The sequence below is a fragment of the Poecile atricapillus genome, chromosome Z (assembly GCF_030490865.1).
Source record: "Poecile atricapillus isolate bPoeAtr1 chromosome Z, bPoeAtr1.hap1, whole genome shotgun sequence".
Taxonomy (NCBI): Eukaryota; Metazoa; Chordata; class Aves; order Passeriformes; family Paridae; genus Poecile; species Poecile atricapillus.
In genome coordinates this window covers 46509996-46527225 of record NC_081289.1, presented here as the reverse complement: position 1 = coordinate 46527225, position 17230 = coordinate 46509996, and the positions used below count along the sequence as shown (strand labels likewise).

Genomic DNA, 17230 nt, shown 5'->3' with positions numbered 1-17230 from the left:
TGAAATAGATACAATTCTTTGCACCATTTCTCCAAATAATACGTTTTAGAGGATGTGAAAAGACTGCAGCATATAGCAGAAAGAAGCAGATACTCTCTTTTTGAGATAATTTGGAAGCTTGTCAGAATGAAAAAATACTCCCACAAAAACTCCTACTAACCATTTAGGTAGAGCAGCTTCCTCTTTTATTGCTAAGCTTGTTGATAGAGCTCTTGGTCCTTGATAGAAACAATGATATATTCAAAGTGGTTTTTTGTTATTTGATGAGGTGGGGTGTATGTCCATTTTTGCCCAACTGACTACAGGAAAAGTACATAATTTCAAGAAGGTAAATTGATATAATTTCTGAAATAATTTTGATTTTCAGTTTTCTAGTATAGTCTTCAAGATGCCACAAACCCACTAGAGTTTTCTTAAAAATAAACCTAGATAAAACAATTCTGTGAGTTCTGTGTACTGATAATGTCCTCAGGAAAAATATCAAGTGTCTTTTGTAGACTCAGTACTTTCAGAAACATTACCTCACACAATGCAACTTCACTAACAAAAGTGAAATTTCACCCAAACCCCCTAGGATTATACTGTACACCAGCACAACATAGACACCAATGCTTCCCTTTGTATCAATATGACTTTATGATTTCACCGGTCTTCCTTGGGGCATTAGCAGATCACAACCCTAAGCATGGCCAACATATTATCTCAGTAGGTAATATTTGTTTCTTGTTGATCTGCTCCTTTTGACTGCTGTAGAGAGGTTTTGCCAAAGACTCTGCTGCCTTTACTCATTTACATGAGCTGGGAAACACTGACAGAGCAAATTCAGGAACTGAAACTAGTTTTATACAAAATTAGGAGGGCAGCAGAAGTGAGTTTAACTTACACATTGTGCACTTGTGCATGACCAACCACAGCCTGGCTGCACAATCAGTGTGAATCAGAAGTTACATGCAAAGCTAAAAATATAAGCCCTTCTTTGGGACTAGACATAGGAACACAGACACTGGGTGAGTCAGTGAAGTGGAAAAATCCAGTATGTTTACTTTGTGCATTTCAAGGTAGATCAGCATAATTCTGTGTGCAAATAAGGACTAGGAAGGATGCAACTCCTGCTCTGGTCAAGGGGTCTGTACCACAAGAAAGCAGTTTGGTACGGTGAAGTACCAAATAGTTTGGTATGGTTTTGTTAGTTGAGAATCATCAGTCCAAAAGACTGACAAAAGGTAGCAATATTGATAGGGAACTATTGCAGAGACAAACTGTCAAAGAAGATGACATACTAAATTGCAATGACTGACAGTATAAAACAGGAGTTAAGGAAATAGTCTTGCATTATCATAAAGAAGATTAATCTCTCATAAACATTTCATGAAAAAGAAAGGACACTTTCAAGTTGTTTCAGGAGTCAGTGATTATAAGATACACCATGTGGCATGCAGTAGGAAAAAAATTGTAAAGAATTAAAGGTTTTCATGCCCACAGATTGTCTGAACAGAAATAATTCAGAAATTCCTATCTATCCAAACAGGAATCTTCCATTTTCATTCAAATAAAAAACTTGCAACTATAATATTGAAAGAAAAGGCTTCTGAAGCCCTGGACAATATTGAAAAGTAGTATATCTCCCCTTACCAGTCTTGGAAATTAGCTTTCTTACCTCCTGTCTTTTCTAAAAACTGTGTTGTCTTAGTTTAGAAATGTTTTTCAACATTAGAATGCCAAAAGACACATAAAAGATATCCATATACTGACAGCAGTACCCTTAAACCCCAGCTAAATGGTATCATGGCTATAGACAACTTGTGTTACTGTGAATGTGTAGAAAACCACTTCCAAATAGATTTCAATATAGCACATATATCACATAACCTTAAATAACTCCAATGTTCCTTTTTTAAAAACTGTCTTGCTTCATGCAAGTCTCTCAATGACCTTGGCTGGAGTCCCTCTGAGAACAGGCAACACTCTCCCGGCATGAGGCAATCACCAGCTGGCTCAGACATGATAGATGTGAGCTATCCAACTTCCCTCACTTCTGGCTCACTGAGTGAGACAGCAGCAGATTCCCATCTCCTGAGCCAGGAAGATCCTTATGACTTCAAACAAACTGTCCTCAAGGCTGCCTACTGTGTTTCCTGATCTTTGCAGTCTATCTGTCACAGCCTGTGATCATCCTCAGAAGGACAGGCCAGGGGAGGTCCAGCTGTGAAGGGATGTCAATGAATCAAGGTCTGGGGTTGGATCTGCTAATCCTATCGTGATCATTGCCTTGAATAAATAGACAGCTGAGTTGGGTCCAGCTGAATTCTTGACCCCTGTTGATTAGATTGTGAGCTTAGATGAAGAGATGTGCACTGGGGTGTCTTAATTGCAAACTAAATGCCACCTCCTGCGTCAACATCAGTAAAATTCTAACATAAAGAGCCAATGGAATTACCTTAGGAATTAATAATTAATTTAGTGCTGTATGATTTGTCAGATTTTCTATTTTTACAATATACTGTGTTAATTTTGCTATACTCCTACATCTCTACTTTCCAATCATATTGTAGACAGCACATAACTGCACTGTAGAAGCTAGTGAGGGATGCTGGATGATTGAAAAGCTGTAGAGGGCTTCAGAACACCAAGAAACAGGAGTTACACTGGATGTCTGTCATAATACTGTGATATAAATACCAAGCAATGGTTAATGCTTGGAAACATTGTAATTTCAAATTTTTTACATTAAAAAAAAGGTTTCGGTCTTTTCTGAGTTAGTTGTAAGCTGAGTATATTCTCAAGTTGATATCTGGAACTCCTTTAATATATTGAAAAATTCCTCATTGCACAAAGAATTCAAAATATATTCCTTGTAGAACAAAATAATCAATTCTGATGTCTGTTTCTGCAGAATGATAAATATTAAACAGAATACAGAAACTGTAGAAATGCAAAGTAGAGATTGCTTTTGATACAATACCTTTAACTAACCTTTGCTTCCAAGGCCAATAGGGAATCCATGCTATATGCTATGCAGTGATACATAAATAAGCACTAACACGCACACACACATATCAGATATATATATATTTAGTAAAATAATTATTTCTGTAAAAGAATTAAACATTTAGTACTGAAAATCATACATTCCCATCTTTGTCAAGGGAATACATTTTCTGTTTAACAACTCAAATCATGTTCTACCAAGGACCCTTTAAAAATGTGTTGGATTTTGATCAGCTGAGAAATCCATCCTGCTATAATTGCACAGTTGTCATGAACTGGGTCAGTAACCAAGGAGAAAATGGGACCTAAAAAGTATCCTCTAGGAAAAAAAAGTTCTCATTCCAAGTTGAAACAGACTCCAAACTACGTTGCCAAGGATAACCTGATCCAATCCAAATAAAGCATAATTGAGTTCAGTTGTATAAGATACAGAAGATATATAAAAATTACTTGTGTTGTTATCTTAGTAATGTGGTCGCATAGCAACAAGCTCAGTCTGAGCGATCACTCCTTTATTAGCTTTGTGAATTATCGTACCACCAGAAAGTGGATATTGGAGAGAATTTATCCTCAAAGAAGATTGAGAGCTTCGTGTAGGCTGACATACTATAAAGCAGAATGGAAACTGGGCCAAGTAATAGAAACCAAGATCAAATAGGCTTTGAGTTAAAAATGTTCCGTGCACACAAGCTGACTTCTACAGTGCTCATTAATAATAGCGAACCTGGCAGTATAGCTGGACAGCATCGCCCCTGAGGAGCTTGCATTGCTCTGTGCATTACTTCTAACATAACTGGGGTGGGGGTGTAGCCAAAATCAGAGATGCAGAGACAGATGGTTCATTTGCCCACATCATTATATTCTCTGGTGGTTTGCTGACTAAAACATTTCCTTACTCAAGCCGTGGTACGTCACTACAGTGATGTTACAACCAGCCCCTGTCAGCATTCTTGTTTATTGCTCTGTCCCTTGCACCATACTGAGCAATTATTCTGCTTTTATTTAAGCACCATCAATGAACTCAGCTCCTCTATACACTGCAGAACTTGAGGAAGACTTGAATGCTGTTGAATTAATCAAAAATAAGTCAAGAGAAATAAACAGGAAGAAATTAGCTTTTTTTATTGTTATCATGTCTCACATTATGACATTTTCATGTAGCCAAGTTGGGACACTATAAGCCTATGACTCTGAGGCAACACTCTATTATTTTTAACTTCTTTGCACCAGTGAAAGGTAAAGGGCGTATAGCAGGGCTGAATAAAGTTGCTTCTCAAGGCCATATTTAGTCACTTATTAAAATGTGGTCTCATTTACCAATGTACTAAGCACTATCAGTCCTTCATCAGGATGATTTGCGGATACACTTGTGTGTGAAAAAGCAGGCAAATTTTATGCTTTAATTAACTGAAGACAAGCATGCAGCTTTAAACAGAAGATAGATGACTTCATTCAACTCTGGATTACATCAGTCTTACAGTAGATTTTGTCCATGGAAACTCAGAAAACTACATTACTCTTAAAAGAGGCTAGTGTTGGTGCTAAAACAGAGCACACATGCCTCACATGTAAGCTAGATTTTATTTCTCATTTTAAATACATAAAAATATTCCTTTTCATATGTGTGGGATCTGAAATGTTCAGTTGGAAAAGAAAAACAAACTAGTAATACATGATATTGGAAAATACCCACACTTCACAGCTAGCTGAAATCCTACCAATTTACACTGGTAAACCATTTTCCAACCCACATCAGAACCCAGAAATGAACTTTTCCCGGACATGTGAATTGGTCTGTGCTCTAGGGAATAAAGATGGATTTTACCTTCAGCATTCTCACAAGAAATCCAACAAAACTTTTTCTCAAATATCCCTGCCATTAAACATCACTTCTACTGCACAGTATAGAAAAAAGTACGTGATTTCTCAGACTGTTTATGTCCCAAACAATTGATGGATTTATAAGTCAAAAATAAACCAATGAAATCTGAACAGAAGCCCAGAGGCAGATGCACTTTTATGAACTTGAGTTTCTAGATGCCAAGAGGAATCATTTTTCCAAAGTGTGCCAGAGTACTATGTTAATAAAAAACCCATGTGACAGGGACTGTATTTCCTCTCAAAAATAAATGTAGCTTCCAAGAAACAGAGAATAATAACTGGGCAAAAAGCTAAAGTCCTGATAATCTGGGCACCTGAATTAGAAATGGTATGAGCTGGAATTCCAACGAAATTGTAGGTCCTAATAACTGGTATTTTAAAATACTTCTAGATACCAGACTGCTGGTTCCCAAAGTGGAGGCATCTGCACTTGGGGGATAAGATTGGGCTGCATTTGCACTGCAAAGACTGCACCTCTGTTTTTTCATAAGCACCCTCAGAAGAGTTATATTTCAAACAAAGTATTAATGATGGAAAAGAAAGCCCAATCTTTGGAAAAAAAAAAAAAAAGGCGCAAAATACAAAATTAAAAGGGATCTTCTTAAGCAGGGACATCACTAGTGGCATTAGCTGAAAACCAAGCAGATGTGTAGGTTGTTTATAAGTCACAGATAGCTAAAAGAATAGAGCCAAACAGGAGAGCTTAGGAAAGTCAGTTTTGATTGCTGTGGTCAAAGCAAATGTAAAATGAATCCAAATGATGTAGCCAGCTGGAAAACATTACTGGCTGCATGGGGAAAACGGCAGAAAGGTGGACAAAAGAGTATCAGATGCGTGAGAGCTGAATGGGCTAAGCATGTCAATCAGTTCTTCTATGCATTATGTCGAGGTGAACTTTTCCAGTCATCCCACAGGATCATTAGAGAGTAAAGAATATGGGTCAGACTTGAAAAATCAATGTCAAGAGGTACTGGCCATGTATCTGCAGGCTGGTACTTTCCCCTACATTTTCCTTTTATATTGAAACCTCCCAAGTAATTATTAATTAGTATTGCTGTTATCATAATCCCTACTTTACACACATTCATCATCGTTATGCAGCTAAATATGTAGTTTTCCTCTTAAATCTTTTCCATACGTCAAATCAATCTCCCCAGACTCTTAATTATTTTAATGTTGATCTTGGAATTCCTTCCAATTTGCAACAGATTTGTGATTTAATTTGATTTGCAAAATACGCAGACCTGCCAGTATTCCCAAGAATTAACATTTCAGGTGTCACTCAACTTAGTATGACCATGTTTCTCAGTAATTTATGTGAAAACTATTATTAGACTTCAGTTTACTGTGAGAGGCTATCTCAGAAAAAAAAATTAAATTATGCTGAATGTATTGACACCATTTTCAGAAAAATGTTGTTAGGAAAATCAGAAAAGCACATGAGCTGGGGCAGAGGAGGAGGGAAGTCCAGCTGGATACAGCTAGTTATTGCCTGGTGAGTTCAACATAGTCCTCATTGCTTTGAGTAGGTTTTTCCATATGACCAAGTCAAAAAGGCCAAAGACCAAAGCTGTGGGCTTTGAGCAACCTCATCTAGTGGCAACTGTCCCTTCCCATGGCAAAAGGGTGGAATTAAATGGTCTTCAAAGTCACTTCCAACCTAAACCATTCTGTGAATCTGCGATTCTAAAGAACTACTTCATCTCTTCTATTTTGACTCTGAAGAAAAAAAACCAAAAGTACCCAACACAGTGATGAGATGTTATATAAAAATCCTTCACCATTTTCTTCAGAAAACCCAGGAGCACAACCATGAATGGTACCAGGCACAATAATGGCCTTACAGACTTAAAATCTCCACTTGGTTTGCCAAATCCTTTGGCTTCTAAGTTACTGTTTTCTAAAAGTAGTGGCAAAAAATCAGCATGACCTGGCTAAAGTGGAAATGAAAAGAAAATAAAAAATAATCTGAAATGCATTGACAAAAACAGTTATGAAAAAATTTTCTATGGTCTGCAGACACTTAAAACGTATGTCAGCATCCAGCTCCACATGTGGCAGTGGTCCCACACAGCTCAGATGGACATCATTGTTAATGTGGCCAGAGCATGCTTGGAAGCAGTAGTCCACAATTTGCAACATGCCTCGTGTGCTTTTAATAATTAATCAGTTAGGAATTCACGTGTATTTTCTGCCAAAGTATAGCACAATTGTAAAGTCTCACTGGTGTCTGGGTACAAAGCTGTAGATTACTCATTTATCTCAAAAAAAACCCAAAACCAAACCCTAGCAAACCACAAACAGAAAAAAAACCATCAGAAATATGTAATACACAATTTCATAACCCCCAGATGGCAGAATATACAAACATTAATTCAAAGATTCTGGCTTATATACTAATACTTCATATTTCCTTCTTGCAGTCAGTCACTTACCATCTTGTCCACACCACACACACAGGGAGAACTGAATATACTGTCCTAAGGTATTCCTGGGAGCACCCACACCTGCCCGTGCAGTACCACCAAATGTGAAACATGAGACAGGGAGGAAGTCTCTAAGAGGATAACATCAGCTGCATTACCTCCCCCACATCATATCAGCAACTCCAAACCACAGGAGAGGCAAAGCACACCACCAGCACTTCCATCAGACCTATTTCCCCCTTTTATGCCAAATAGCAAAAAATAAATAAAAGGTGGCCCGTGATTTGGCACAGAAACAGAGCCTTAAAAGTCATCTAGGGCTCAGAAAATCCATTCCTTTATATCAGGGAATACACCTTCCTCTGCCTTAATACGGTCTATGGAGGATGCACAAAGTCTCCCAGGGACTTGTATCTCTTGTTCAATTCTTGTTGGGTTACTCAGACAGGTGAGTGGTCCCTATGCAGAAAACTAAAGACAATTGTTGAGACTAAACATGATTACCCATTCACTGTTGCTGCTATGAACTCTTCATTATTAGAGCCAAGTGTGAAAAAGATATTTCATCTCTCATTTCCTAACTGCTCCCATAATAAATTGTGGAGGAAAGGACATCCACCATGTTGCTCAGGGCAATGCTATCTGCTGCGAATTACAAAGCAGCCTGAGAGACTGGAGGTGACGCTGGTCTCTTCCTTGTTTCCAGAAGCAAAACTTTCATTTTTTAAAGCCAAGAAAACAGCCTGTGCACTTCTGTAATCCCATGCAAAGTAAAGACGTGAATGTTATTATTTCAGAAAATAATTAAAGCATTCTGATTTGATCCAAGCTAACAGTGATGGTGCAGCAGCATACTAGTGCACATATAAAACTACCCTAGCAGAGACTCATACCATTATCTACCTTCCTTCCCCTGGCACAACATCATTACATTCCAGGTTCTGGAAAGCAAAGTGGAAGGGGAATGAGACAATATCATTGTAGGATACCAAAGCATGGTAGCCCAGGGCATATTTTCATGCCTTTAATTTGCAGTTTGTGCATCCATTTGGCATATGGAAGTCATCTCTCCTTCTCATAGCTACGATTGATTTCTGAACATAAAAATCAGTCATGAACAACAGATTTCTGTGCAAATATGGTTGTGACTAACTCAGTCTAACCCTGAGAATCTTGGTTCCAATATGAATACAAATAACAATTTCTCAAATTGATGCCTTCATTACATCCTTTGTTGTGAAAATAAAAATGTAATTCAGATATATTGTAAAACTTATAATAAACATGCCAGGACAAAAGCAACTGGAGCTGTTTTGGAAGCAGCTATAGGCCATCTAAATCAGTCTTTTGTGTGCACGACTCTGACAGAGATAGATAGCACAGATTTCTTTTCAAATGTCTCATGCAGGAGAAAAACTCTTCAATGTCACTGATTTTATGGCTCTTTTCTATTTTGATCAATGACTGCTAAATTATATGTATGTTCATGGGATGGAACAATAAGGTATGTTAGTCTGCCAGCAAGTTGTGGACATCACTTACATCATAATCTGTCTAATCAAGGTTCACATATAATCTTTCAACATCTTCCTGGATTTCAGCTATCCTGTGCAAACAATGACATATTAATACCAAGCTACAGAACATTTTTTTCCTGCTTAGTAATATTCCAGAGGATGTGCTACCAGAGCTTCCTCTCCAGTTTACAGTGTCAGCTATTTTGTGCACAACTACAATTCCATAAACAGATTAAATTACAAGAAACATTACATTACAAGAAGCATTACAAGAAACTGTGACCTGAAATACATTTTAAAAATTTAACACTTAGTAACACAAAGGGTCAATTGTTGCTTGTCTGCCCTATTCTTTTCATTCCTGAGCTGGATTAAGAAACAGCCTCCTCCTCAGTTTCCTTGATACTTCAGCTGGCAAGTTAAACCCAGAATTGCCAATATGGCAAATAGAGACGTGCTAAGAACTTTAAACTCTGCAGAGGGAAAAAGAGGGTTGAATGACTACATTTTTTGCAGATATTGACAAAATTCCAAGTGCACTGGACTCTGTATGTGAGTACTGAGAGATCTGGACAGAAGTGCATATTATACACCCCACCAACATAGTCCTGGATACATATTAATTAATGAACCAGTGTCTCCACTGGAGATGCTCACAAAATAGTTGTGGAACTAGAAAAAATAATGCAGTTTTTTTGTGACATATACAATTTATGGTATTAGGTTGCCATTCACTGAAATTCTGTTATCCAGCAGGGACTGAATCCTCATGGTTGCCTATATACAAAATTCACTAAGATGTAACTCCAGAAAAACTCCAGGTCCCAAATAATAGTAAGTGGCATTGCTCATACATGCAAAGTCTTTAACATGCATACACTGCATGACTTACAGTTCAGATGGCCTAGCAGGTCTTAAAATTTTAAATCTTACAAAACTTTTTCATCTAATTCCCTTTTTTTAGCACTGACTTTTCTCCGCTTGATCAAGACAAAGGTGGAAAAGAAATAGTTCATTTTGTCACCCAGCAGGCTGATTTCACAGGAAACTATGATTTACAAATGTGGAACCACATTCAGCTTGGAGTGTGAGATCTAAAATGGATTTCCAACACCTTTTACAGAAGTCTGACTGTCTAAAGCTCTTAACTACTCTGTATTTCATAACAGTATGTTTCAGCAAGTATGAAGAATGCAATGTGAGGAGTCTCAAGAACTACCTTTATTATATTTATAGGCACCCAGTGCCCCTGCAAAGTTGGTGATGGTTTACCATTTGCAAAGTTCAATCAGAACAGCAAGCTAAGGGAAGCCAAGCAGAAAAAGTATCACACGGATTTAGATACAGCCAGTCCTAAAATAATCCTAATATTCACACTCAGGTGGTAGTGAAACAATTTCTTTACTCAACAGAGAGTGTGGAAAATGTAAGAGAATGATCAGAAACATATTGGTTGCTTCAGAAAGGACCTGCTGTGGGCAGGCTTTATAACGTGGGCCTTCAAGAAGTGGATTTACTGCAGTAAAACAGTGCTTGCCAATGTATGAGAGGAATGACAATATGGGCAAGACAGTATTCACAAAAATCACATGTATATGATTTGAATTCCATGTCCCTGAGGGTTGTGCATGGTCAGCCAAGGAAAAGCATGCCAGTTCATGAAGAAGCTGTTTCTGTATCAAGACATATAATTTATGTTAAAAATGCCAAGATGCAATGGACAGAACAAAATTAGAAACTAACTTCACAATGCTACCTTCACATTTCAAATACTCTCATACATTTATAGCCAATTTCTGTTAGATAATATGAATGAAAGAAAGCTTTACTGAAAAAATGTAGCCTTTTATAGAAAAAGCTAATTTTTTACCCTGTGCACACAAAATAGGGATACTACTTTGTTCACCGAGTAAATATGCCTCATCATTGATTCATATTTTATTTATCCAGGAAAAAATACAGAAATGCTTAGAGTCAGCCTGGGCCTGATACCAAAGGCTGTTTTTAGCATTCCATAACCCTAAATTACCTTGCAATAAAAGAAGAGTAGAAGACAAAGTCACTATGAACCAAACACATCCACTGGCAGTAGAGCAAAAAGGGAAGATACAGATGCAAGCCTGACCATGTTGTCCAGTGGTTCAAGGCAACTGGAACTCCTGCCCTCTGAACTTGGGAGAACTGAGCCTGGAGAGTTCAGAATGAGGACACAGCCACTCTTAATATGGAGAAAATCTAACCCCACCCAAAGTTTGCAGAAGAGTAGCTATACTCCAAGAGAAGCTGTACTGGTATGGAACATAAAAACCAAGTAAAACAGTAGTATTTTTGCTCTCTTATTTTCGTCTTCAATCTCCTCCCTTTGCCTTTTTAATCAGCACCCAAAACAGACCATAAGACAATCCAGCCTACTTTACAGTTTCAGGCAAACAATATGTCCTGCGCATGATCTGTAAAATGCATTAACTTTTCTTCACCAGATTATGGTGTTTATTCTGTTCAACATTTCATTTAGATATTCTGAAGCTCCAACAAAGATTAGCTTCAGAAGAATCATTAGTACTCCTAAATACCAGCATCCTGTTATTTCCTTCCAGAACACACAGCTCTTACCTGTACATGAATAATCATCAATGCGTATATATCCTGTTTTGCAGACACACATGAAGGATCCTGGTGTATTTACACACATGGTGTTCTCACGACAGTAGTGCCGCCCTTCAGCACACTCATCAATATCTGTGAACAAGGCAAAGAGGAGCACAAGTCAAATTCAGCAGTATTTCTTGCAATCTCTCAATATACTGCTGTTCACTTCCATCAGTAGTGGGCTAGACTAAAGAGTTATTTAAATACCAGTGCATTTTGGAAAGCTTTATGGCTTTGTCCGTTAAAAAAACTGTTTGAAATATTCAAACAAGAGAAGCACCACGAGTTTCTGTGAACAGCTGTTAGTGGAGTTACAAAGATTACACTGGCTTACATCTTTTTGATAGGCCTCTGATGTTATTCCTGTGATTTAAATAGAACAGAAAAAAAACAAACCAGGGTCCCAAACAACTGACCAACAGCCTCAGCACTGCAATGGCATCCATCACTGCACCCTGTGCAGTCACCTCAGTCATCAGTGCACATAACACACAACTATATACATAACACATGCCTTTGAGCTAACAGAAACTATTGGCTAGAAAGAAACTGTAAGGAACATGGTAAGATCTGAAAATACTCTGAAATTTAGTATCAATGTCTCTTAGAACAATAAAGTAGTCAATCAGTATTTTAAATATATATAAACACATGTATCTGTATCTGAAAACATCTACATACATATGTATATAGACACATATACACACTGTACCTGAAAGGAACCTGTAAGAATCTCATTCATATAAAGATCTGCTCTGACAGAACAAAATGCAACTTGATAAAATACTTGTTGGGGCAGAACACCTGTTGCAATATAAGGTCCAAGAGCAAACTCCCCACATAAATGACCGTAGGCATGGAATTTAAAACCTAGTTAGTTTTGGTATTCTCTTGGGCTTCAAAATTAGACATATTTCTTGTATCAGGTTCAATCTTGTATCATATTCAATGGGAAGACAGAGAAAGCACTACAGATAACAAAAGACCTTCTGTGTAATATTATTGTACTGCAAAAAACTATATTAATTTGGAAGTGCTCAGTAGCACACTGTTCCTGTAATAGTAATGATAAAGACATCATTACTGAGATGCTCAGTACACCTATTTATATTGTCATGCAATGTGTCACTGAACCTTGATACCAAAGTAAGCTGAAAATCAAATGGGCGGATTGTTGGCTTGTTTTCTTTCCTGCTCATCAGTTTTGATTTCTTTCTTGTTTTCAATGATGTTTATGGCTTTCAGTGTTGAAAATAAAATTGCTGTGTGGAAAAGCATATTGTTGCAGAGGCTAATGATGGCTCAAGAAAAAAGATTGTATATATAAACTGAAATCAAAGTTAATTTCTTAATGCTGTGGCGCTAAACGTCAACATTCTTAACTCCTGTACTTTGCTCCTGCTTAGGTTGTATGCTTATACCTCATTTCTGTCTTCCCTGTATCTTTAAATGAAGAGGAATTTACTAACTGCATTCATTGACTGGTCCTTTTTTCCCCCTTTGCACTTTTAGAAGATAATTTGCCTTCCTGTATGAAACAGTTTGACACACTGAATATTAGTGATTCTGTCGTAAGTTCCTAATTCCATTCAGTTTTGAAAAAAAGAATTTTCCACAGGTCCTCTATGTATTGGATTCTGCTGGAGAAGCTGAGGGTAGTTGGCTACCAAACATGAAGGTGTCCACTGCAAAAGAATTTCATGGCTGATATAGTTTGGCTGGCTTCCTTCCCTTTACCCTGTAAACTCTGCAGCCATGTAAACTCATGCAGGTGTATTAAGGTGCTAGCTTGGAAAAACTAATCTTGCAACTTCTATGTACATGTGTACTTGCAGAAATGAGCGTGTATTTACAGTGAACACAGTGAGCACACTAAGGATCCAAACACCTTTTTGGAACTTCATCTAAGAGTGATGATCAAAAAAAGCTTAAACTATCATAAGACTACCACAGCTGGTTTTACAGAGAGAGTGAAATAGGGTACAGATCTCCTAACTTACAGATGTTCTGCAGAAACACAAGTATGCAGTTCACAAAAGCAGCCAGCAGTTACAACATATGACTCAGCCTCTACAACAAATGATGCAACTTGTGTCTTTCATAATGCCAGTTAACTACATATTAAATTAATTGTGTTGATTCATATTTAAGTAACAACATCAGTCTTCAAGTAATTAGAGATCCTATGTTCTCAGAATCAACAGACTGCCTAGAAGCCAGCTCTGGCACCCTCAGAAAATTCTACTTAAAAATCAGTGCTTCAGAACCATTAAATAGGACTTTCTGAAAACTATAATGATGATTGCTTTGGCAGGTAAATAGCCACAGGAGACCCAAAATGCCAGTGGTTTTCATTTTGCAGGGAAAAACTTAAAGCTCCTTTGATTCAAACCTCCTAATTTAGAAGTGCTCTAAATAAAAGCTTTCACTTTGCCAACATACCACATATTGAGATTTTGAAAAATGTTTTATTTATAATCGTCTTTTTTTTCGAAACCTTGCTTGTTCAACTGATACAAAAACTGTTCAGGTTAACTTTGCTCATTTGGACAAATCTGATGTACTGTTTTTTTCAAGCCGATTTGCAAAGATATTGCTCACGTTTTTTAAATGTTCACTAGAAATTAAAACTCCCATCCAACTCTGTTATTGCTACTATCACAAGATTATATTACATGGGCACCTAAAGACCCTCTACACCATGGACACAGAGCAGATAAGAAGATGCTTTTAAAAACAATTTTCAACTTTAATACTAAATAAAGATAATTAATACAAACAAGGGCAAAAGATCAGTCAAATTACAACTAGTCACACAGGGATTGACCATACTAAAACCCTGCAATTCCATTCCCCCTTTGGCATTCCACATGTGAGCTTCATATACATTAGGTTAAGGTATTACAGATTAAGGAGCATTGAACTAGGGCAGGGAATGAGCCCAACATCTGTTGACTTTCGAAGCTACCAAAATAAAAGCCTTTTCAACCTGTTTACTGGTTGAAAACAGTTATGTAGCCTTTTATTCACTTGTCATGGTGTAAGCCCAGTCAGCAGCCAAGCCATAGGCAGCCACTTGCTCACTCTCCAGCCAGTGGGATCAGGGAGAGAATCAGAAGGATAAAAGGTAGAAAAGTTGTGGATTGAGATAAGGGCACTTTAATAGGGAAAGCAAAGGCTGAGCACACACAAGCAAAGCAAAACCAGGGGTTAATTCCCTGCTTTGCAATGGCAGGCAGGTGCTCAGCCAGCTCCAGGAGAGCAGGGCCCCATCACATGTAATGGTTACTGGGGAAGACAAACCCCATCACTCCAAATGTTCCCCTCTCCCTCCTCCTTCCCCGCACTGAGCATGATGTCACACGGTCTGGAATCTCCCTGTGGTCAGTTTGGGTCACCTGTCCTGGCTGTGTCTCCTCCAAACCCCCCAGGCACCCCCAGTCTCCTCCCCAGAGTGGCAGTTCAAAGAGCAGGAAGGGCCTTGGCTCTGTGTAAGCCCTGCTTAGCAAAAGAAAAATCATCTTTATTATCACCATGTTCAGCAAAAGTCCAGAACACAGGCCTGTACTAGCCACTGTGAAGAAAATTAACACTACCCCGGCCAAAACAAGCATGCCACCTTTAGATAGAAATGCACAACAGAAAATCTTGTGCATTTCCATATCTAAGAAATCCTACAACATTTATCCTTATTTCCTTCTGCCAAAAAGCCTAGTTAGCATATTAATGCATATTCAGGTCTTACTGTTCAGTCAGTAAGATATTGAAGTCAGTTCAATAGGATGAATGCACCACTCCAATGGCTCTACACATTCAACAATAAAGACTTGTGTGCTTGAAGTCTGTGATGTGATACTGAGCCACCAGCTGTGATGTACTGACAACAGTGTAGTCATGGAGATCATCAACCTGCTCTATTCCCAGTGGAACAGATAAAAGGGGCACCTCTGGGAAAACTGGTTAGTGCAACAGTGTTTGGAATCTGCACTTCAATGATTTATTTATACTTGCAAAAAAGATCAAAAACAAGAAAAAAAAAACCCTGAAAAACCTGCCATTCTTTATTCCCCCAAGCAGTCAAAATTTATGCAAAATACATAACTGAAGAAAATGTTCCCTGTATCCCTTCCTCCTGCACCCTAATGTGCTTGCTTCCCCAGAGTAAAATTCCCAGTTATGTTTCACAATCCCATTAATACGAGGAGAACTTGACCTGCAATCTATAAATCATTGATGACCAAAGCCTCACACTAACAAAGCCTCTCCTTAGGCCTCCCTATGCATCACTGCCCCTATCCACCACAAAAGCCTGCCAGAACAAATGAGTCTGCTACTAAGTCAGTAATTATCAGCTGTTAGGAGAAGAGGCTATTCCCAGAATTGAGGATCCTTTATGGATAGTGTTCACCACCAGAGATCTCCCTGGTCACACTTAGAGAGGTATGTGGTAGCCAGGCAGATCACTGGTGTTAGACACTATCGAGTCGTATGGGAAGTGCTGGGACTCTTGCAGGATTTTTTGCAAAAAATAACATTAACTACCCAGGAAGAAAGGGAACAGGAACACAAAAAGCTTTGTTTATAAAAACACCTGTTTCATAAACACATTAAAAATTACCCTGAATAGAAGAGCAGAGTCGGTTAGACCTACAATTTAAAATAAAACAAATAAAACTCCCATGGGTTTTATGTTAATAAAATATGTCTCCACAGCCTATAAATATCAAGCACCACATTTACCTGCTCAAGAGGCTAATGTTTTCTCACCTCTCGCACAACTTCATCAGCACACTTCCATTCTGATTCTGAGGGCTGCACTGGTAAGAGCAAGGGCATCACCACCCTCTATTCCTGTGAATCCTGAGCCTCTCCACTGAGAATCCCAAGGATGGACACCAGTAACAATGAGCACAACATAGGCCTTTCAGGCCCTTAGCTTTATCACTAGCAACCTGACTCATACAGAAAGAGAAGCAGGGAAAGATTGAGACTCTTCTCTGGGCCCTGACCTAGAAAAAGGGCATCACAAAATCGGCAGATGCAACAATTAAGGGATTATGAAAATGAACAGTGACCAATCACAGTAATCAATACCATTAAAAAGGTAAATGAGGATTTCAAACCTTTAGAACAAACATAACCTGTTCTGCATCTGGAACAGGATCACAAAGGAAAAGAAGTTCTGCCCATTTACTTTCTCTTGTCATCCCTCCACCAACAAGTCCTACTTTTTCACTTTCTACCTCTGTCATCAAGCTTCTCTGCTGTTTTCCTCCTGCAACCACTTTCTACCCAAGCTTAGTCCTGCCTTCAGATGTTGCTCAGTCCTCCTGTACTCAACCCATCCCTTCACCCATCAGCTCTTACTCCTTAAAAGAAAAAGAACAGAGCATAACTTTGAAGCAAGATCCCACCAGCTTACCCATCTGTGAAAGTATTGGGCTTTTTTATTTCCACCACAAAACACTACCTTCCCAGCTGCTCAAATGTTTAGTATGCTAAAACTTCCTGGCTCGTTGCTCTAATAAAAACATTCCCAGTAGGGTTGCTCACACTTCCTTGACTGTGTTTCCAAGCTCCTACTCTCTTCAGCTTCCCTTCATTTTCACCTACAGCCTGGTTTCAATATCTTGTGTGTTTTGGTTTCCATAACATCATCTTCTATGCGTCTCTGTCTGTGTAAACCCTTTCTCACTTGCTGTCTAAGATGACAAAATATCTTGGGGCCCTGGCACAGCCCTTGCTCCTCCTCCTCCAACTACTATTTCT

General features: G+C 38.4%; 1 protein-coding gene across 1 annotated transcript in view; it reads right to left on the bottom strand.

Moving 5' to 3' along the window:
• LOC131573667 (protein NEL-like) overlaps nt 1-17230 on the bottom strand; it is a 137712-nt gene that overhangs the window by 52907 nt on the left and 67575 nt on the right. The window contains exon 13 of the mRNA XM_058827845.1: nt 11426-11551. Within this exon, the coding sequence (XP_058683828.1) occupies nt 11426-11551 (126 nt within the window). The remainder of the gene's footprint in view (nt 1-11425; nt 11552-17230) is intronic.